The sequence below is a fragment of the Martes martes genome (genome assembly GCF_963455335.1).
Source record: "Martes martes genome assembly, chromosome: 5".
Taxonomy (NCBI): Eukaryota; Metazoa; Chordata; class Mammalia; order Carnivora; family Mustelidae; genus Martes; species Martes martes.
The window spans coordinates 144,705,264-144,729,670 of NC_137892.1; the positions used below are offsets into that span (position 1 = coordinate 144,705,264).

A 24,407-nucleotide genomic window follows, 5' to 3' on the forward strand; every position below is an offset into this window, starting at 1 on the left:
GACCAGTAAGAATTGAAGTTTTTAGCTGGAAATTCTTACCAAGGAAATAAGTGATTGGAATTTTGCTAGATCAGAAGCTATTCCATTTATCTCTTATAAATAATTACAAGGCCTCGATATAATGGCACTGAGAAAATCTATTTGATTCATGAAGGCAAAATTCTTTTCAATCAACACACTATTTTTCTGGGAACAGAAAAAGATTAATGGAAAAAATAGCACATAATTTATAGTTTTATATGTTTTCTGACTTTGACTCCTGTGCATTCATCGAGAAAGGATATGCCGTAACTCAGTAGACCAAATTTCTAGAGAGTAGAAATGACAGTTTCCTTGTGATGATCTTAGAAGTTTTGGCTTTAGTGAAATACAGATTTAAAAAAAATTCTCAATCAACATGTTCTAAAATGTGTATGTGTATCTATGCATGTATGAATCAACATAGAGACTTTCTCTAGATTGAACATAAGTTTTATGAGGAGAATCTTTCCTTGAACAAAACAATAAAACAAATCACAATGACACCTCTATTACAAAGCTTATGAAAGTACTACTCACAATTTCTTGAGTATATTTAACATGAGTACTCACACCTTTTTTTTTTTCCTTTTAATGGAAAACTGTAATATGAATGTTGCCATGAACCTTGAATATAATTTGGTAAAAGCCCTTCAATTTAGTGAGATGGATTAAATGTCTTTTCCAAAATCATACTAGCATTTATTCAGAAAGACTTTCAAACTCCTAATCAGTGCTATTTCTTTCTAATAATCTTTAAGTTCAAGTTAAAGTCACATTTTCCCATATTCTCATTTTATTATTCAATTAACATTCATCGAGTTACCTAATCTCTGGGAGATTTTTTGCAATACATTGAAATGTATCATTTTTTAAAGAGTAACAAAGACATAATCACCAATCTGCACTAATGTTCAGGGATACATGATAAGAGTCAATTTGCACTTGTGCTCATAATTCTAGAAAAAATATATACAATAATGACGTTAATACTCTCAGATTTCACTATTTTAGAATCTTTTGAGAGAATAATAATGGTGCTAATTCATTCATTCCTTCCTTCATTCATTCATTCACGGGTGCTGATTTTATCCTATAATGTTCTGGCTAGGCTTAAAACTCAGCAATGAACTGTTGCTGTTAGCATACACTAGGAAACATAGACGTGGCATTCAATGTCTTTGTGCTTACCCTTATTTTTTCTATATGCTGTGAGAGAGTCTGAGATGTAAGTGACATATCAAAATTAACTTAAAAGTCCAGTAAATAGCTTCTCACAGGGATTAGAGTCAGAAGCTGATACACCACTAAACTACAAAGGAATGTAAACTATTCTGATACTATATTATTTTTTACATTTTGCTCTAAGCAAAGCAAACACTATCCTTGAAAAAGGACAATGTCCAAATGCTATAGATTGAAGATCTTATCACTACCAGTAGTTCTAAGTGATCAATTCCAATAGGATTTAATGAGTTCTGATCAATTGTCAGAATACTTTTGTGTATTATAGTAAGTATTTTTGCAGACAATAGTAATCTAGGTAATTGTTTAACTTCTTTCATATTCTCATGAAATCACTGTGCAGATTAATTGTTCAAAGAGAAGAGATTTTGGGGGGGTAGGAAACTATATTGACTTAGATGTCAGGAAGATTCTTTTTAATAAGAAAACAATTTTTGTTTACAAAATATTTGATAAACTGATTACAGACTGAGATCTTTAGGGCAGAATCTAAATCAACAAAGCACAGGTAAAAGGATAAAGTTTGGAGTTTTTCCTGTTGATGGGTTCTCCAACAAGGGTGGGTAGAGATCAGGGGGATTATTGGCGACAGGAGGCTATCTGTTTTGCATGGTGAAGAATCAGTAAAAGTCAGAAAGAAAACCTTGGGTTTGATAGCAAAAAGGGCTTTAACATAGTGAACACATAATGAATACTAGATTTCTGTGTATGGGGTCAAAGTGACTATGCTTGGGCTTATATAATAAATATACTGTACTGTTAGCTTTTTTGTTGTTGATTTTGTGTTATAATGCATTTTACTCTGTTTTTATGATAAAGTTTGATTTTTAATAACTATCAATGATGAAATATTATAGTACATTGTATGCGTTTCCTAAAATCAAGTAATAAGAGAGTTAAAAAAAATGAAAGTGAAACTGACAAATTTCTGATAAATATAGAACTTGAGAATTAAAAACAAAAAGAAAACAATAACAAAAAATCCTGGGTCTGTTTGTTTATTTGGTTTAATAATATTAAACATTTTATTTTCATATGCCCCAAATAATTAAGTATATAAATAAGAAGCTCATCATGCCAAATTGACGAATATTCTGCATTGAGGTACCTTTGTAATCTTTCACATACAAAATGATACTAACCCTTATCTCATTTGGGACAAAAATAAACAGAAAACACTAAAATAAGAAGAGTTGCTATAAAGAAGGAGATATTTTCAGAAGATGATGAAAAAAAGTTTCTGCTTCCTCATCAGGCTTTTAAGCCAATATCTATAATGAAAGTCAGTATCTTGAGTGCTTCCAGAGTCTCCTGGTGATTAGGATGAGTAGTATGGTTAGTCTTCTATGTGGCCAGCACAGATCTTGCCCTCAACTGTGCCTCCCTTTTTTGCTTTTGGACCAGATTAAATAAGTAAGTAAGTAAGTAAGTAAACAAATAAATAAATAATCTCCTCCAATAAAATAAAAATAGTGTATGGGTCTGTTAGTGGGTATGTTGGCTGGTTCACTGATTAGTTTGGTTGGAAATTAAGTGGGTTAACTGTTTCCTTATTTTCTTTACTTAAAGAATTATATCTGAGATGACTTGGAAAACATATAAGAGAGGAGTAAAAGTGATGGAGTATAAGCACTTTTGCTAATTGTTTAGCTAATGGAGAGGGCTTTGGATTTTAATTGCACAGTAAAAGGCAATTTGTGTAGTTTTATCTAAAATATCAAGGTTTAAACATATCAGCTGATACCCAACTTACAATTGGAGTTATAATCTACATTTGAAAATTAATGTCACCTAAATGACCAATTAAAATATTCAAAGCTTCAAAATCATATGAATTTTCTTTTCTTCCTATTTACCAGTTATTAAAACCATGCTACCTTTTAGTTTGTTTTCTAACTGAACTGTGAATACGTTCCAAAGATTTTTGTTTATAGTAACTAGTTGTTTTCCTTTATGCTGAGAAAATGTACAAATACCATTCTCAACAAAAAAGCCTCCTGCATCATAATTATATTATTAATTGAAAATCTAATATGATGTCAAAACTTTTTGTTGTTTTATGAATGACACATGGTGGTAAACTTTTTGTTGTTTTATGAATGACACATGGTGGTAAACTCTCTGTGTTCATGCATGAATTATCTTATTTTATCGTTTCATTTAACAATTTTAGTGAGTATGGAATTCAGTTTCAAAATAATTTGAACATGAACATAAGCATGCACAACAAAGATCACTCATTTATCTTTTAGTGTCCAAGACTGTTGATGACTTGTCTACTGTTTGCATAATGCATACTCCCGGGCAAGTGATCTCACTGGAAGCATCTAGGATGCCTTCTATTCATGCTATTCATGTAGTGTTGTAAAAGTTCATGATAAAAGAAAAGAAAGGAAATCAAATTAAAGAGGATCCAAATTATTATTTTATCATTTAAAAACTATCGTTTAGGGCGCCTGGGTGGCTCAGTGGGTTAAAGCCTCTGTCTTCGGCTCAGGTCATGATCCCAGGGTCCTGGGATCGAGTCCCATATGGGACTCTCTGCTCAGCGGGGAGCCTGCTTCCTCCTCTCCCTCTGCCTGCCTCTCTGCCTACTTGTGATCTCTGTCTGTCAAATAAATAAACAAAATCTTTAAAAAAAAACAAAAAACAAAAAAAAACTATCGTTTATTTTTCTTTCTTTACATCAGAATTCTTTTTATCTTCACTACAGGAGAGAAGTTTTTAAAACCCAAAGAATAATAGTTTAGTTTTTCAAGAATGGGAAAAATTGGGCAGTTACCAAGGGAAAAGCTCTAAGTTTTTCTAAATCTAGTTGGAGAATTAATATTCATAATTGATGACTGATCACAAATGAAGGAAGTTGTGGTGAATGTCGTTAATTGGAATTTAGGTATTTATAGAAAAGAATGAAAAATGATTAGTCATCTTTCCACAAAAAAATTCTAACATGACCTTAAGCAAGATAGTCAATCTGTCATTATAATTGAAGAGTTTGTGATCAATTATATTGAAATCCATGATGAAAAAAGAAAGCAAATGCAGATGTAGCTCAGTGAGTGAGGAGGGAAGTAAGGAGAGGTATAAAGAGGCAAGGTCAGGTAGGTTCCTGAAAGCCATGGTAATCTATTGGTTTTCTTTGTGGTTTGTGTTTATTATTTATTATTGATGTGTGTGTATGTATGTGTGTGTAATCTAGTGCAATGAAAACCCATGGATGTATTTTAAGCAGGTGATTCATATAAACTGATTCTATTTTGAAAAGAATCAGTCTGGTTGATGTGTGGAACATGGATCCACTAACTTTAGTGTGATCAGTCGTACAAAGGATAGCACTATTTACCACAGTGGAAAAAGCCAGGTGAAGGGATGAGTAGTAGATAGCCCAGAGAGAAACAGAGAATCTTGTTTGGCCATATAAAGTTTTACTTTATTATTATTATTTTTAAAGATTTTATTTATTTATTTGAGAGAGAGAGAACACCAGCAAGGAGGAGGGCAAAAGGAAAAGCAGACTCCTTGCTCAGCAGGGAGCCTGATGTTGGACTGGATCCCAGGACCCTGGGATCATGACCTGAGCGGAAGGCAGGCACTTAACCAACTGAGTCACCCAAGCGCTCTGGCCATATATTGTTTCAAATGGTCTATTTGACATATTGATAGGTAGAAAAGTCAGGCAGTTAAATAATAGATTTGAAAAGACAGTAGAAAAATTAGGGATGAAGATACATATAATTTGCATGTAAAGTCATTTGACTAAGTAAACTACTTAGGAAGAAAGTATAAATAAAAGACTGGGATAAGGATTCGTATTATATAATGATAAATTCATTAAGGTGGTATCCATGGCAATATCTAGGAAAGAATGCTTTGTGAGTGCACTTGCAATATATTGGTGCATAAGTTTTATTTTTAATAAAATTTTTGAAGTATAATAGAGAAATTTTAATAGAATAATAGTTAAAATTTCAAATTTACTCCATAACAATTGAACTTAAATTATGTCTTTATATATGTCAAGTTACTGACTTATTAGGTTTTCTAAAAATGAATGTTTGTTATATTACTAAGAATGAACTATAATCTTTTCCAATAAAAATGAGGAAATGTATTGCAGAATTTTAAAAGCTTCTATAAACACTGAGATTACACTGAAGTTAATGTGAGGAATCTACCACAGGCAGTATGTTTAATGCTGAGACTACATAGAATATCAATTATAGATCATGCTTCCGAAATATATATTTATTTTAATTTCTTTACTGTTTTTAAAATCTCCTCACTATTCAAATTTGTTCTCTCCTTAAACTGTGTGTTCTTTAGGAAATGGAGACGTTTTGGTTGACTAAATGAGAATTAGTCTTAGAACAACAAAATTCCTAGGACTTTTCTTTTCTTTTAAACTGAACCTATGTGTTGAAGATGAAAGTTTTGAAAGGACTTCTGAACCAAGAAAAAAGACACCTGTGAGAAAAGCATTAGGATGTCTCTGATTAAGGAATTACAAGTAATTCTTCTTCCCTTCTGAGTGAAGACAAAAGATTGGGAATTGTCAAACCAGACTTGCATTGATCAGAAATACTACCCAATATCAAGCCTTACTAATAATTTCAAGGATACATGCAACCTATAGAAATACACAAAGGGGAGAGAGTTGGAGGGATTCAGTGCAGCAACCGATCCCCATAGCATGGATCTCCAGCCCATGTCCAAAGAATAGGTCTCTAAGTGAAAAGACTAGTCACCTGCTCTAGAAAACTGAGTATCTTTAGGTTTTGAAGCATCTCTATTTTGTACTGAAATAGCTCACATATACTTACATGGGAGGTTTCCAGACAGCACACCTCATTAATCATGGATTTTTTTTTTTTGTCATTCATTTAATTACTATAGGCACACCTAAACCAGAGATAGTCCACTAAAGCATTTAAAAGAGAAGTATTCTCCTCCTACCAAATACTGTTAGTTTGTTTTTAGGACCTATATTCTTAGCGTATTTAACACTGAGGTTAGGTCATGTTCACATGCCTTTTTCAACCTAAGGAGGGTCTCTCTGATAATGCAAAAGAAACACATTCTAGGTAAGCTGTTTAACTTCCTAGACTAATCTCTATCCTCAGTCAATATCTTCATATTTCTAAGATACATTTTTATTCTGTTTTATATCTTGTGCTATATTTTCTACAAAGATTAATCTTACTAACAACATGACAATGAATCGGATTTAACTCATGCAATTTTAAATAGGAATTTCCTTTGCAAATCTTGTTAAACATGATTGTATCCCCTTTGAGTTGTTTTAATATTCTTTTGTCAGTGTAATTACTCTTATCCCCCTAGTGACGACAGTCATTTGAGCTTTTTATACATTGATGTAAGCATTTATTGAATGTGTAATTTTTATAAAGCCAACTTCACTTCCTTTTCTGGAAAACCATTTTCAGAGTCCTTTCATCAAGTGGTGGCTTCAGGTTAGATCATAAAATATTTCTTCCACCTGAAGAATTATTATTTACACAAGTCTGGTTCTAATTTAATTCTCTAAATCATGTGTTCATCAAATAGCTCTGTCAGAGAAATTAACGTACTAATTTCCCTATGTAGCATACCTTCTGGCCAACGAGACGGTGATGAAAGGACATTATTCTGTGAATTCTGGGTTATGTTTGGGTTTGTGGACATGAAAATGTTCCAGTTACCATAGGAAAGGGTTCAGGACACTGGCTTTCACATGTCAGCACTGTGCACTACGTCTCCTATTCCACCCATACCCAGTAGAGATGACTAAATTTTACCCCACTACTCAAACTCAGTGACTTGCACCATAGTAAACTCTTTTGTGTAATATTCAGGCCATCAGAAAATGATGATTAAAAAAACAAAAAAACACTTCTTTGTGATGACCCCACTATTACTTAAAATTCATCTAGTATTCACACAATTGAACTTCCTATTCGCCTCTCTATGCCACAAAGTCATCAACCTTTAAAAGCATCAGAGATCATGGTATCTGGTAGTCTTTCCTTATAATGAATAAACTCTCTGTACTAAATAAGCTCTCTTATTGATAGCTCTGGTAAAATTATTATTAAATTAAGCCACATAGGGGCACCCAGGTAGCTTGGTTGGTAAGCGTCTGCCTTCGACTCAGGTCATGATCCCAGGGTCCTGGGATCAGGCCCCACATCAGGCTCCCTGCTCAGGAGAAAGGCTGCTTCCTCCTCTCTCCCTGCTTGTGTTCGCTGTCTCTCTCTGTGTCAAATAAATAAATAAAATATTTCAATAAATTAATTAATTAAGACATATAATTAGAGCTTTATCTTCTCTCAAGTCCACTTTCTAGCCATTGCCAATCTCCTGGAAAAGAGCATTTTCTACTGTCCCTATTGGATAAGCAAGATGTTTTCATCATGCTGACAACCTTCTAGGAAAGTTATTTTAATCCTACTCAGAATGTCCAGGTGAGCTTCTAACATACGCACAGAACATTCAAAACAATGGGTCCAGGGCTTACAAGTCAGCACATATGTTTTCGCCAGAGGGGAATGGACAGGAGTTCAATATTTCTTCTGTGGGAATAAGAAGTCTTGAGTTTTCTCCTTCCACCCACCAGTGGTCATCATTACCTCTGAAAGGGATGACTAAAAGTGTATTCTCTTGCTCTGAGATGTTCACTTGGAAATTGCACAGTTGCATTCCTTCCTGGTATATTAACCTTTTTTTATGGATACCTTTTCCATTTGGTATGTTTCCCATTTCTGTTTATTACTTTTTCACCTAAGGTTGACTTTTAAACTTAGCAGGCAAGTTATCTACCTACAGAGCTGGTATAAAAGCTGCTTTATTAACACTTCTTACCCACCCCTGCCCCCAGCTCTAGGCAGATTTGGGATTTGACAGGTAGAGTATTGGATAAGTCCTGCTGTTTGATAATGAAATTGTGTTTATAGGTAGCCCTAATTAGGCCACAAGGGTTGATGTTATGACTCATCCCAAAATACCTTTAAAAATATGCACTGGTAAAGTCAGTGACATTAAAATTAGGTCTCAGGCATTCTTTACATATACAAAATTTTTAAATAGGTCTCACATCACTGGATAAGGAATGATGGAAGAAAAAAATTTCTTGGATAGAAAGATGAAGAGCTTTGTAATTTCATTTCCCCATGCATCCATTCCTATCTCCAGAGTCTACAAGCGATTCTTGTGAAGATCTCACTTTTACTTCCTCTCATACTGGAACTTAAGGACATGTTCACTTAAACTATTAAGACAACCCATAGAGACTTTTCAGTCACCTGTTTTGAATAACAAGTGTTTCAATTGCCTACTGAGTAGAGCACTTCTCTGTGTGTAATAAGTACTGTGATATGCTTACAAAATCTATGTTTCCTTGATTCTATCTACAACAGCATAAAATCATGTATAGCTTCAGTAGAAGAAATATACCCCTGTAGTCCACACTGATGGAATTTGCTGTTCTAATCCTTTAAATGTTTTCTTTGATGCCATATCTGTTACACAAATGATTAACAAAACTGAACTAAGAATGAGTGTCAGGCCCCAATTATATGTTTGTACCCCCTCAGGCTGTAGGTTGTGTGGTGTGCAGGATGTCTTGCCCTAGTACTTCAGAACTTTAGTCACAGCCATTTCAAGCAATTATTTTTCTGTTGATATTGGATGGAATTCTGGACACATTAGATAGTTTGTTGGATTCCAAAGGCATTTGTTATCTCCCATCACATCAGTGACTGGCTGAGCCCCAGCATGTCCTTTCATTTATAAACCCAAATGGCTACCTCCAGAAATCTGACTAAGGCACTGCTTTGGTATTCCATGGCCTTTACAAGCTGTTATCTGCCTTTATAGTTGTTTAAGGAACACCATTTTATAGTAATTTTAAGTCATCATTTACACACAGTAAAAAGCAAAGCTATTCTTAAGAGCTTGATGATGTCATATATGTTTATATGTACTCATACACACACACACGCTCACACACAAACACCTAAGTGACTACCTCTCAGGCCAAGGTATAGAGAATCTCCATCTTTTCTGAAAGTGTCATTTTACCTTTTCCAATCAATACAGCAATACTCTGGTTTATATCATCAGAAATAAATTTTGCTTGTTTTTGACCTTTATATAAGTGAACTCGTAAGTATTTTTAAAACATTTCTAGTCACTGTAAAGTTTTTGAGATTCATACATGTTGCTGAATGCATCAGCATTTCGTTTTTTAATTCTGGGCAGTACTGAATTGTATTGATATACATAACTTATTTATCATTTCTACTATTGGTTATCAGACTATTATAAATAAAATCTACATGAACAAATTCATACAAGTTTTTGAAAGGCGCATTGGCATATATGGATATATTACAAGGAGTACCTACCCTTGTTCTCAGCACAAGGTATATAACTGATTTTATTAGAAAGTGCAAAAAAATTTATCAGATCGGTAAAACAAATTACCCTTCAAATTGAACTGTGTTTTTCACAGTCTGAACTTACCAGGTTAACTTTTAATTTCAGGTATTCTGGAATATGTGTAGTATTCCCCATTGAGCTTTCACAGTCAAGCATTTTGATGAAGAGTAATGCCATTGAGAACATTCTATATATTTACTGACTATTCAAGTATTTACTTTTATGAAATGGCTGTTGTCCTTTGACCCACTTTGTATTGGTTGGATTCTTTGTCTTTTGTTTATTGACTTGTAGTATTTTTATATTCATGGAGATGAGTCCTTTGTTGTCATATACTCTAGTATATGACTTGTATATGGCTTGATTTTCACATTCTTTACATGGACTTTTTTTTATAACTTTGTATTTTTTGTTTTGTTTTTAAATAATATATTTTATTTTCAGAGAAGTTTGGGGTTTGCTGAAAAATGGATCAGAATGTGTGGAGTTCCTTCTCCAATCACACCATGCAGTAGTGTGCTACATTTGTTACAAGTGACATTAGCAATATTATTACCTTATAACTAATGTCCATAGTTTGCAGTTGACTTCATTCTGTGTTGTACAGTCTATGGATTTTGACAAGTGATTGGCCTTCTGTATTCCCATTACAGTGTCATATAGAGTAGTTTGTCTGCCCTAAAAATCCCTCGTGTTCTGTCTATTCATTCTTCCCTCATTCCTTAATCCGTAGTAACCACTGGTATTTTTAATATCTCTAACGTTTTGTCTCTTCCAGAATATCACAAAGTTAGAATCATACAGCGTGTAGTCTTTTCAGATTAGCTTCTTCCACTTAGTAATACACATTCAAAGTTCCTTCATGTCTGTTTTTTAAAGACTTATAATTGATATGCTAAAAGTAGAGAGAACATGGAATATAGAAAATGCTCAATAAAACCAGAAAAGGCAGAAAAAGATCAGACAAACAAATAAACAAGAAAGAAATAAAGAACAAGGTATTAATGGATTATAAAAGGAAATAATTAGAAATATGGTAGATATTAAATCAGCTGCACCAGGCAAACTCATTTTAAATGTGAATAGTCTAAATACACCAATGGTAGAGAAAGTGGATAAAAAAATTCAAAACTCCACTATGTTGTCTAAAATCAACCCACTTTAAATATAAAGACACAGACAGATTAAAAGTAAAGTGATGGAGAAAGGTATTTCAAGCTAATGGTAATCTAAAGAAAGTTGGAGTAGCTGTATGAACTTCAGATGCAGCCAATATCAGAAAAAGAACATTAATCAGGGATAAATAGAAACATTACATGACAAAATGGTCAGTCCTCCAAAAAGACAGCAGTCCTTAACATGTATGCACCTAACCGCAGAGCATCAAAATACACTGTCTTCTGATGAATGTATTTTAATATTTATTAAATAAAAATATTATTTTTATTATATTTATTGTTAGCACCTGTTGTTTTTGTGTAACAAATATTTGCCTCTCTCAGTGTCATGAAGTCAAGGTCATGTTTTTTCCAAGATTTTTTTTTGTTTCCACTATTATATTTAAGTCTGTAATATATCTCAAATTAATTAGATCATGTATGGTATGAATGGCGTTTCTCCATTTTTTTAAATACTGATGATCAATTAAATTGCTCAAGAATTTGGAGAATTTGTCCACAAAACTGCATTGGTACCTAAACTCAAGTGACTGTGTATCCCTGTGCTTATTTCTAGATTTTTCATTTTGCTCTCATTTGTCCATTTAATACTTCACTGTCTTCATTACTGAAATACACAGTAAGTTCTGAAATGTAATAACCAAGTTCTCCTACATATTTCTTCTTCAGAATTATCTAGGCTACTCTAGCTTTGCATTACATGACAATTTTAATTTTAGGTTATCAATTTGTTATAAAATATAAGTGACTGAAATTTTGATAGGGAGAGTACTGACTTTATATATGATATATAATACAAGGCATTTTATGTATATATACATACATATGTATATGTGGGGGAGGATAGATATAATACAGAGTCTACATCAACAGGCTGTGCAACCCAATTTAATATATAGTATAACCCGATGATTGTAACATATGTACTTGAAAAGAATGCATATAATGGATATTTTGGGTATTGTGCTATAGAATTATTATTATGATTGATTTGGTTAATAGCATTGCCCAAATATTCTATATCTTTATTATTTGTCTTTCTGTTCTCTACTTACTGAAAATAGTATGTTAAAATATCCAAATATAGATATCTGAATGAACTTTGTATTGATACAGCTAGTTTCATATATATATATGTATATATACACAGATTAGTATTCAGTCATATATTTCATTGTTCTGTCAGCTGAGAGATTCTAAAAGCAACAACAACCCAATAACAATAAGCATATCTAGCATTCAGATCTTGATTTCTAATGTCATTCTCTAGTAAAAGGAACCAGGGCATCTTGAAAAACTGGTTGATTCTAGGACTAGAACAGAAAATACACAAGGAATATCTTGTGTTGCCAGAAATTAAGGAAATGCACACATGCAAAAACACATAACAAAGAGGGATGTGGCGAAAGGATGCAAGAGTTGACTATATAGGGGCTCCCAATGGGCAAGGCTGAATAAAATTGGAGCAATGAAGTACAGTGGTATTTGACCATAACTCAAAACATAAAATTAAAAAATCCAAGAGTCCAGACTGATATTAGTAAGTAATCATAAATAAGTAAGTGGGAAAAATAAATAGGTCTCCCACATAGAGCAATTCCAAATGATATACGAAGATACCGCCCCTTCAAAGAGGTATAACTCCTCACTCCTTAAATGTTGGCAGAACATAGTGACTTCCTTCTAAAGAATACAGTAGGAAAAGGGGGAAATAAATGACTTTATAGTGGAGACACTGGAAAACCACCAAGCCAACTAAGTCAACATTAAAAATGATGTATCATGTTTTCAGTATACACCCTTGATATGATGTGATAAAAATTGCACTTTACTACTGTGGTCTTTCTCCCCAAGACACATAATCCTAGTATAATCATGAGAAAAAATGCAAGATAAATCCCAATAAAAGGACATATTACTAAATACAGATATACTATATCCTTAAAACTGTGGAGGTAATAAAAAACTGTCACAGTACAGAGGAGCCTAAGGAGCATGAAGACGGTATGTATGTGGATCAGGTAGAAGATATTAGATAAGAAGTAAAGGACTCTGAATAAGATACAGACTTTAATGAATACTTTGTCAGTGTCGGTTCATTAGTGTAACAAATGTACCATAGTAATAGCAGGTTAATAAAAGAGAAACTAGGTGTGAGGTAGATGGGAACTGATTGAGATAGCTTTGCACTTTTTCTGTAAATAAAAAATATTTTAAAAACATTATTAGTGTACATGTACAGCACTAGAAGAACATGCTTATTGTTTGTATATTTATTTTTATTTGCTTTAATGGTATACAGATAGTATAATGTCTCACTGTAATCATCTGTTCTAAAACCTCATAACTTCAATTATATGTTGTTATGTTATGTTATGTTATGTTAATACACTAATACAGTGTATTAGTTTCTTATAAGAAACAAAAGCTAATCATTTCCACAATAAAATCCAACTGCAATTTGGATATGTCTACTACTTCTTTTAGTTTTATGAAAAATGATTCATTTTGAAATTTATTGTTAGTGCCATGAACAATAATGATTATTATATCTTTGTGAGATAATGCCCTGTTTATCATTACGAAGTTTCCTCTGTATCATTTTTTAAAATATGTATATTTTTATTTATTTATTTTCATTAACATACAATGTATTATTTGTTTCATTTCTTAAAGTTTATTTTGTCTAATATTAATATAGCCCCACGTTTTCTTATAATTAGTATTTACAAAGTTTTTATTTCTTTAAATTTTTTTGCAGTCATATTGAAGACATGACTCTTGTAATCTACATATAATTAATCTACATATAATCTACATGACTCTTATAATCTACACTGAGCCACCCAGGCGCCCGATACTATATAAGATTTAAACAGCTGATTTTCTTTAAGGAATACTTTAAAACAATCTTTTAGGGTCGTCTGGGTGTCTCAAGTGGTTAAGCTTCTGCCTTTGGCTCATGTCATGATCCCGGGGTCCTGGAATTGAGTCCTGCAAGGGGTTCCCTGCTCAGGGGGATCCTGCTTCTCCCTCTCCCTCTGCCCTCCCCTCCTCAGCTTGTGCTCTTCCTCTCTCTCTCTCTCTCTCAAACAAATAAATAAATAAATTCTTTAAAAACACACACACACAATCTGTTATATTTACCAGCTCTTTAGAAGGCTCCTCATTTCTTTCTTTAGGTCAAGGATTCAATTTAGGATTATTTCCATTCAGTCTAAATTCATTTATTTTAATTTTTTTATATATTTATTTGACAGACAGAGATCACAAGTAGGCAGAAAGGCAGGCAGAGAGAGGGGGAAGCAGGCTCCCCGCTGAGCAGAGCCTGATGTGGGGCTCGATTCCAGGACCCTGAGATCATGACCTGAGCCGAAGGCAGAGGCTTTAGCCCACTGAGCCACTCAGGTGCCCTTAAAATATCATTTCTTAATGTTTGGAAGTTATTTTTACTAAAAAATTATAGCTTCCATTTTTCTAATGCAAAATCAGCTGTCTTTCCTAGTCTATTTTTTCACCCTAAACTTATGTCTGTTCTCTTGATGCTTTTAAGAATTTTTTAAAAAGATTTTATTTATTTATTTATTTATTTATTTATTTATTTATTTGATAGAGATCAGAAGTAGGAAGAGAGGCAGGCAGAGAGAGAGGGGAATGCAGGCTCCCCTCTGAACAGAGATCCCGACGCGGGGCTTGATCCCAGTACCCTGAGACCATGACCTAAATCGAAGGCAGAGGATTAACCCATTGAGCCACCCAGGCACCGCTTAAGAATTTTTTAACCATTATTTCTTTTAGAAAAAAACATTCTCTGTCATATTTTTTTCTTCCTCTTGCAACTGCAAGTATATGCACATGATTCCAGTAACGTGTATGTCTGTTAGTAGTTGACTATCAGGATTATCTGTTTCTGCTTCTATTCTATTCTGCTTCTATAGAGAGCTATAAATATACACATTTTAAAACACATTCTCCCAGAACTTAATAACTGATTTAGACTACAATATTCTGGGCATTGTAGATGATACAATGTTCTGTCAAGTCTTGTTTTAAAAACAGTTTGAATGGGCCTGTTTGAGTTTACTTTTTTTTTAAAAGAAAGAATTCTTATTCTCCTTTTTTAAGTTTTATTAAATCCAGTTGATTTTTCTTTCAGTGAGCTCTGTAACCAGCATGAGCTTGAACTCACGACCCCAAGATCAAGAGTTTCATGCTCTACCAACTGAACCTGGCATACACCCAGTCTTTTTTCCTCGGGATGTATTCTTTACTCATAGACCCAGTCCCTTGTCCTAAGACATGACTTTTCTCAATTCCTAGCACTTCTAGAACTAAGAACTCTAGGCCAGCATAGCATAAGCTCTAAGGAACAGGGAGTAAAAATTTTGCTAGTGGGTCACTAGGGGTAATTGTGAGAGATGCCGCTCCCATTTCCACTCCTTAATTCTTGGACCTGTGAATCCTGAAGCAGCACCGTTTATTGGATGCTGTTTCAGACCATATGAAGCCTTCAAAAGAAACCCATCCCAGCCCTGCAAGGTATCAGTGCCTAGCTGTCACAGTATCAGGGTCTTCAAAAGGTCACTCCATCACTGTGTCAAATCAACTGCTTTAGGATCATGGTAAGACCCGTGAGTTCCATGAGCATTTACCTATTGCCACACTTGTTGTGAAGTGATTACTTTTATCAGAACTAATGCTGTGCAGAATACCAAGATGAGGGATAAGACATTCCGTAAGTCTATGGATGGCAATTTTGGCAGAATCACTGTGTGCCCGCACGGCAAATCCATACCCAGAGTAAGCATCTATTCCAAGAATAAAACAGAAAAAAAAAAAAAAATCGTCCCTGCCAGGATGGAAGCAGTCCATTGTAACTGAACCACCACCAGGAAGCTGGATGATTATGAAGTAATGATACTGCAAGTTCAATGTTGGTCTCTACTGCTGGTACACCGGGCATTCAGCAGTGACTATAGCCAGACAGTCCTTAGTGGGTGAGTCCACGTTGCTCAGCCCACGCATAATATTCCCGCCACCCTGGCCACTTTGTTCACGAGCCCATTAGGAAACGACAGGACTGGCTGAGAATAGAGAATAGAGATTGGTATACACCGAACAGTTATCCTATCCACCAGACCTCAGTTTGCTGAAGTCACCCTGTGGTGAACATTCACATGGGACATAAATATTTCCACGGTTTTGCACATTCAGAGTGGTGTGCCCAGGTCTCTCCCAAATGTTTTTGTCAACAATTTTCCAATAATGTTTCTTCCAAGTTCCTGAACGTCCCGCCAAACCATTAGCGACAGCTCATGAATTGGTATATAATCACAAATCTGGCCATTTTTCTTTCCAAATAAGTGAACAGGCAGGTGCACTGATGGAAGCTCTGTCCATCTAGAGGCTTAGTCTTCATCACTGCCCTTCAAAAATGTTCCAGAAGGGGACTGTAGTGCTACAGCTGTCCACTTTACAGTGATGACTGAATATCATGCAGAATTATCTCTAAACCAGGCCTAAGACTCTTCTTTTTGTGTCAACTGATTGAAGGATCTCCTCAGGAGGCCATAGGTACAGGCTGGGAAAGAGAAGGCAGTGCAACACGAGGCGGGACCATGGGCATTTGGCAACTTCTTCCTGTAAATTAACTTATGCTTCCAGGGCATGTGCCGGCAGGACGGCACCTGTTTTGATGAGTTGCTGCTGTGCACACTCAACCTTATGGCTTGTTGGGTCAGATAACATGCAGTTCACGAGTGGTAGCATAGGCTGCATGGTAAGTTAATGGCCCATGGTTAAATATTCAGTTTCTAAGGCCAGTACCAGGCCAAGAGCTGCTTCTCAAAAGGAGATTATATCCAGAGGTTAGTAGGTCTCTGCTCCAAAATCCTAAAGGCCAGTGTTCACCTACAGGAGCCTGTCAAAGGCTCCAAGCAACATCTTGGTGACATCTCCATCTGTCACTGACACTTCAAGCACCGTTGGATCTGTTGGATTATATGGCCCAAGTGGTAGACCAGCTCCCACAGCAGTCCAGACCCCTTGCAGAGGTTTTTCAAGTTCTGGGTGCCACATAAAACTAGCAGCTCTTCAGGTGTTGCAGTAAATGGATAGAAATAACATACCCAGATGAAAGAATATGTTACCTCTAGAATCCAAAGAGGACTACAAGGTATTGTGCTCCCTTTCTGGTTGTAGGATGGGGCAGATGTAACAATTTATCTTTCACTACAGGATGGGTTTAGGATTCCACTGGGCCCACTACGTGACACACCTCAGATAAAACTCCATCGATTACCTGACTTCCACGTACCTCTACTCTTGTTGGCAGATCACACTGATTTTTTGAGTCTCCTGGAATAAATGAGAATTCAGAGCTAGTGTCCAGTATTCCCCAAATGTCTGATTATTTCTTTTTTTCCAGTGCACAGTTATTTTGGTAAAAGACATAGGCCATTTGGGGAAGGCCAGGAGAAAGACCGAAAGACTAACACTATGACTGTTTGGGCATGTACTGGGGACATTCCTCAAGGGGACTTCCGCATATCCTTCCTTCAAAGGGTCTGGGTCTATAAACCTATTCAAGTCTGGGGACGGACTGAGGCATCATGACACTGTTTTTACGGTTCAAGTTAGTCTTTTGTTTCCTTGACCTTCAACTCTTCTGCTTTTACAGATCACATGAGAATTTAGTAGACTTCCTATCTATTGTACTTCTAGGAACACCATGATCAACGAGCCAATGTCTGAGTGAGTCCAATTATTCTGACCACTGCTTTGACTCTACTATCCTTTATGGTTATCCTGTTACCTTCCTTCAGGCATTTGAGTGCTGCCACTTGGCCCCAAACACTCTGGGATCCAATTACTCCCACTACATTTAGGTGACCAATTTCAGTGACTGCATAGCTTCCCTTGGTAAGCTATGGCCTATAGAGAGGAATGATCGCAAAGCTCTTCAATGATGCTGGATTCCCACACAAATTTATTTCTCCCAGTAGTGGTAGGTTTATTTTATGGACCCTTTCAGTGTGGGTGTATATGTCTTAAAACATCCCAGACATAATGTAAATTTTTAGCTTATTTTGAGTGCACGTTTTTGTTTTTTGTTTTTTTTCAAATTTCTCAAAAACAAATAACTGTTTTGGTAGCCTGCAACCATGATGCTGTTGATACTGTACAAAAATGATACTATTGGAAAATAACAGCATTTCAAAACATTATCTAGGATTTATTGTGTTATCAGGGTTTCATTCAAGTTTAGAAGAGGCAAGTAAGTTCCTTCCAGGGAGGGAGGACTACTTGGTACATTGAGAGCTAAAGAAAATAACTATATTTGGGTACTCATATTTCTTTAGGAATTTTATGTGGCCTTTGTTCTATAATAGATAAGCAATATTCATAACATTACTACTTTATTTTGTTTTCATTGATCCTATAAAATTGTTGAGTTTCAGGTTCATGTATAAGAGGATATTTATATTTAGGTTATGGTACAATAGATTTTACTATTGATTTCTATCAACTCTAAATGTATAACTTAAAATTAATAATGTACATGACTATAAAACCCAGTATTTTAAGATAGTATTTTTTTTTGTTTTTTTCTTAACTTGCATCAGAAAATAAGTATTGTGAATTTTCATTCTCAAAATGGAATTGTATAAAGACCTGCTTTAAAATGTGTGATTTTGGGGCGCTTGGGTGGCTCAGTGGGTTAAAGCTTCTGCCTTCAGCTCAGGTCATGATCCTGGGATCGAGCCCCGCATCGGGCTCTCTGCTCAGCAGGGAGCCTGCTTCCTCCTCTCTCTCTGCCTCCTTCTCTGTGATCTCTGTCTGTCAAATAAATAAATAAAATCTTTAAAAAAATAAAATAAAATGTGTGATTTTTATATAACATAATTCTTTTAAAATGGCATTTAAATGAGTATATATAAAATATCATAGCAGGAATTAGAACAGGTAGGAATAAGACATAAATCTAAATTATAATCGTTTTAATGTATGAATGACTAAAATAATATTATCATTTTGTTGCAAGTATTTTATTTAATTAAAATTCAAAATACTTATTCTGAAAATCTTGTAAAATTCAGTATTTTCAGATAATGTACTTAATCTGAAAATCTGTAGCTAATTTAATTTCTCTCTGCACCCCATATTCAGTCCCAGCAGCACAATTTTCATACGGAATTTTCCTTGAAATATTTAAAATAAAATATAAAATCTTTCAGAGAAAAGTGTTGTGATTATGATTACCATGCTGGTTAAATATTTTTCCAGACATCAAAATACTTTAAATGAAGAGAGAATTTTTGAAAAGTGAATGGTTTCCACAGGTATTTGAATGCAAGTAAGATATAAAAATATATCTCCCACACCTACCACTCTTGCAGCCTACATAACCTACAAGAAGAAAGATCTCTTCCTGCTCCAGCAACAACACATTAACCACCACTTGCAGCTAATGAGAAACTGTCACAACCTCAAATTCTTGTTCTTCTACAACAGACTTTGGTTTAAAACAACCTTCCTCGATATCCTCCTCAACTTAATAAAAGCTGATTTTCCCTTTGTCTCCTCAGATTTGCCTATGGCTTGCCATAGTTTGCTTATCCTGAATTAGAGTTCCTCTGCTAGTCCCAAACACATTAATTTTGGTAATAAAGTAACTGGCTATTTTTTTAGGTTGACATACTATCATTATGCTAAATACATAGAAAACTGATAAGGAAGTATACAGAAAAGATTAAAAATAATTTTGATTCATGTGTATGTATGTAAAATTTCCATTGACATTTTTCTCAAGTTTTAATTTAAATTGCAGTTAAGTTAACTTGCAGTGTAATATTAGTCTCAGTTTTAGAATTTAGTGATTCAGTACTTTCATAAAATACCAGATGTTCATCACAACAAATGCCCTCCTTAACCCCCATTTTACCCATCCCCTCATCCACCTCCCCTCTGGTAACCATTAGTTAGTTCTTTATAGTTAAGCATCTGTTTCTTGGCTTTCCTCTCTTTCTCCCTCCATGTTCTTTTATTTTATTCACTAAATTCCACATGTGAATGAAATCATATGGTACACACACACCCACATCTTCTTTATCCCTTTAGGGATAAAGGGATCTTTATCCTTTTGGGCTCTTCCTATAATTTGTTTATTGCAGATAATCTTGCTATAAACATCAGGGTGCAAGTATCCCTATAAGTCAGTATTTTTGTATTCTTTGGCTAAATACCTGATAGTGCAATTGGTGGATCATAGGATAGTTCTATTTTTAACTTTTTGAGGAAACTCCATACTGTTTTCCAGAGTGGCTGTGCCAGTTTGCATTCCCACCTATATTACAAGAGGGCTCCCATTTCGTCACAGCCTCACCAACACCTGTTGTTTCTTGTGTTGTTGATTTTATACATTGTGACACGTGTGAGGTGATACCTCATTGTAATTTTGATTTGTATTTCCATAATGATGAGCAATGTGGAGCATTTTTCATGTGTCTGCTAGCCATCTGTATGTCTTCTCTGGAAAAATGTCTATTCATATCATCTGCCTATTTTTAAAATTGGATTTTTTGTTCTTTGGGTGTTGAGTTATAAGTTCTTAATGCATTTTGGATATTAACCCTTTATCATATATGGCATTTACAATTATCTTTTCTCCCATTTCAAAGGTTGCCTTGTAGTTTTACTTATTTTTTTTTAAAGATTTTATTTATTTATTTGACAGAGAGAGAGATCAAGTAGGCAGAGAGGCAGGCAGGGGTGGGGGGGAAGCAGGCTCCCCACTGAGCAGAGAGCCTGATGCGGGGCTCGATCCCAGGACCCTGGGATCATGACCTGAGCTGAAGGCAGAGGCTCAATCCACTGAGCCACCCAGGCGCCCCTAGTTTTACTTATTGTTTCCTTCACCGTACAGAAGCTTTTTAGTTTGATGAAGTCACAATAGTTTACTTTTGCTTTTGTTTCCCTTGCCTCAGGAGACACATCTAGTAAGAAGTTGCTAGATGAAATGTCAAAGAAGTTACTTCCTATGTTTTCCTCTAGGATTTTTATGGTTTTAGGTTTTTCATCCATTATGAATTATTTTATGTATGGTGTAGAATGTTGTCCAGTTTCATTCTTCTGCATGTTGCTGTCCAGTTTTCTCAACACCATTTATTGAAGACTGTCTTTTTCCCACTGGATATTCTTGACTTCTCAGTTGAAGATTAATTGACCATATGGTTGTGCATTCATTTCTGAGTTTTCTATTCTGTTCCATTGATATATGTGTCTATTTTTGTGCTGGTACCATATTATTTTGATTACTACAGCTTTGTAATATAACTCAAAATCTGGAATTGTGATTCCTCCAGTTTTGCTTTTCTTTTTCAAGGCTTCTTTAGCTATTGGAGTTGTTTGTGGTTCCATAAAAAGTTTAGGATTGCTTGCTCAAGCTCTGTGAAAAATGATGGTGGTATTTTGATAGGGATTACATTAAGTGTATAGATTGCTTTGGATAGTATAGACATTTTAACAATATTTTTTTCTTTCAATCTGTGAGCATGGAATGCCCTTCCATTTTTATGTCATCTTCAATGAAATCCTAACAATTTAAAAGAAAAATATCAATCTTTCTCCTTTATATTTTACAGTTTAGTGGGCATGATAAATAATTTCACCAAATGTGTGAGTATCACGATAGGGCACTGAAATGTGCTTTATAATTACACAGCTGGCATATCTGTCCTAATCTAGAGAATCAGAGAAGTCATCCCTATTTTAAGTGAGTTATGATAAATATTTAGGTAGGAAACAAAGCAGAGAAGGGGAAGAGTATTAAAGGGTAAGAGGAAAATACGCAAGCATCAAGTATGAAAGCTGAAACAGGCCCTCTGAAGATGAAGAAGATAGTACAAGGCAAAATAATACAATTGGCATGTACAGAATGACAATGAAGTGGGTAAAGGTGGCAGAGATGCCTCTGGAAATGAGGATGAAATTATGGAAGATGTATAAATAAGATGGTAGAGTCCAAACAATTAGAACAATAATAAAAATGAAGATTATTTTTAAAGGAATACTATGTCCTTTTAATAGAATAACTTTAGATTAAACACATACACAGTGTGTCCAATATAACACAAAAATTTGCATGAGACTAACCCAGGTTCGTAAGACTTTAGATTCATGTTTCTGTCGCACTGTAACTTGTAGAAGAATTTTACGTTAAGAGGTAACATGACCAGACTTTTAATGTAAAAAATCACCTTCTTTAGAATGGAAAATTGTCTGGAGTAGAGCAATAGGGGAGGCAGACGTCCATTAGGAGATTACTACAGTGGTCCAGATAAGACATCATGGAAGACAAAACCAGGTGACAGCCATAGAGATGGAGACATACAGATGAGTGGGAAAGAGATTTCAGAGAAGAAAAGACTGCATTTGATTATTTTAGCATTGGGACTAAAAGTAAAGAGGAATAAAATATGAATCACAAGTTTGTTATTTTGGCTACTATAAAAAAAACACTAAATAGTCAAATAATTCAAAGATGGAATGGGACATCAAAGAAATAGGTGGATGTAATGGGAATTGTGGGTATATGATGGAAGACAACATAGCAGGGATAGGGAATCAAGTTTCAGAATAGTGTTAGATTTGAAAAAAAAGTGAAGATCTTTTCCAGTTCCTAAATTTCTGTGAATATATGATCTGTTTGTCTGTTTTAAGTACTCAATGGACAGCCTCTTTTTAAGATAGGTATGTATCAGAAGAAGAAAGATAATTTATGAAAAAAATACTTATATGGCCAGTGGAAAAGCCCTGTTTTTTTTGGTATCAATTGGATTTTAAATATGCCTATAAATATGTCGACTTCCCAAAAAAGTGAGAACATCATGTTTGAAAGTGTACTTTCCCAAAGTCGTACAGAGAAGAATCTTTGAAATTAAAATTAAAATTCTCTCTCTGTTTGATGTCTCTGAAGACAGAGCTTCTGCTTCTACAAACAATATCATACTGAAGGGAGGTAAAATCAGTTTACAATTATGGTGGTATTCTAAACTTATCATCAAAAGTTCAAAATGTCTCATATCATCTCTTTGAGTTGAATGATGTTAAATGTAATCAGGAGTATATCTACCTCAGTTCTAGATTTATGGATCTTTTTTTCTTGTTTATGTACATCTTTGAACCATTCAAAACTCTGTTTCAAAAGATATATTCATTTTTATCATACTGAAAATTTAGCCCCTTATGATGTGTAAATATAGTTATTTAAAATTTTTGAGAGTGATAAAACTGAAATGTTTAGTATTCTCACACTGAAAATTAAGATAACCATTGTAATCATTGTTTCCGTGATATTATGGAGATCCACTGATATGTGCCAAAATTAATTTTTTCTGTAATAACAATGCATGTATTTATAGAACTTTTCTTTTCTGCCTCTCTGAAGCTTCACACTGACCAAGATAAAGGAGATGGAAATTTAAAATACATATTAACAGGAGATGGGGCTGGCAGTCTGTTCGTTATAGATGAAAATACAGGAGATATTCATGCTGCAAAGAAATTAGACAGAGAAGAAAAATCCCTATACATTCTTCGTGCCAAGGCTATAGACAGAAAGACGGGGCGGCAGGTGGAACCTGAATCTGAATTTATTATTAAGATCCATGATATCAATGACAACGAACCAAAATTCACAAAAGACTTATACACTGCCAGTGTTCCTGAAATGTCTGGAGTCGGTAGGTATATGCTATTCCACTTAACCTCTTTGTTTGTTTTCTAAGGTGATTATTACAGACATACAGTTAACGTATGTAGCCCCTTCCAAGATAGAATTATATATAACTGAGGTACTCAATAAATATGTTGATCAAAAAAAAGAATTATATATATATATGAAGACTACTAGTGAAACCATCTCACTTCTAATTATTTTCAATTTTACATATTTTAATAATTCCTGCTATGTTGTAACTTATACCTAAAATGATACCTAAAAATATGATCTAAAAATATGATGACTGAGAACAGTTATTCCATTCCATTTCAACCAAAATCTTTACCTTTATTCAACTGCCATTCAAATGGCAGTCAAGCTGAATGTATTTTCGCCTGAAATAAAAAAGGGATATCAAATAGTGTCAGCAGTTTTGGACAGTTTTGGACAGTTTTGCTTGCATTATTTTGCATAACAACTAATCTTGCATTTGACAAATTTCTTTTGATCATTTCATTTGATCATTGAAAGAACTTCATGTGGAAGGCATGGGAAATAGAACTTTAAATCCCCATTCTGTTAATTAGGAACTCAGGATTCTGAAAGATTAAGTAACTGAATTAAGATCAAATAACCTAGTAGCATAATAACAATATGCCAAGTCTTTTAATGTTATTTTAGCTGAGTTCCACTACCGAATAATAGTTTATTATGCAAACTGAAAAAATTGTTTCATTTTTAAGGGTCCTCACAGTTTTAAATACTATTTGTTATTATGCAATTTTTACCTGCATGTGTTAAGTTTAGAT

General features: G+C 34.5%; 1 protein-coding gene across 1 annotated transcript in view; it reads left to right on the forward strand.

Moving 5' to 3' along the window:
- CDH9 (cadherin 9) overlaps nt 1–24,407 on the forward strand; it is a gene marked incomplete at both ends in the record, with an annotated part of 82,249 nt that overhangs the window by 24,221 nt on the left and 33,621 nt on the right. Inside the window, one exon of the mRNA XM_080804574.1 lies at nt 23,326–23,620. Coding sequence (XP_080660700.1) covers nt 23,326–23,620 — 295 coding nt within the window. The remainder of the gene's footprint in view (nt 1–23,325; nt 23,621–24,407) is intronic.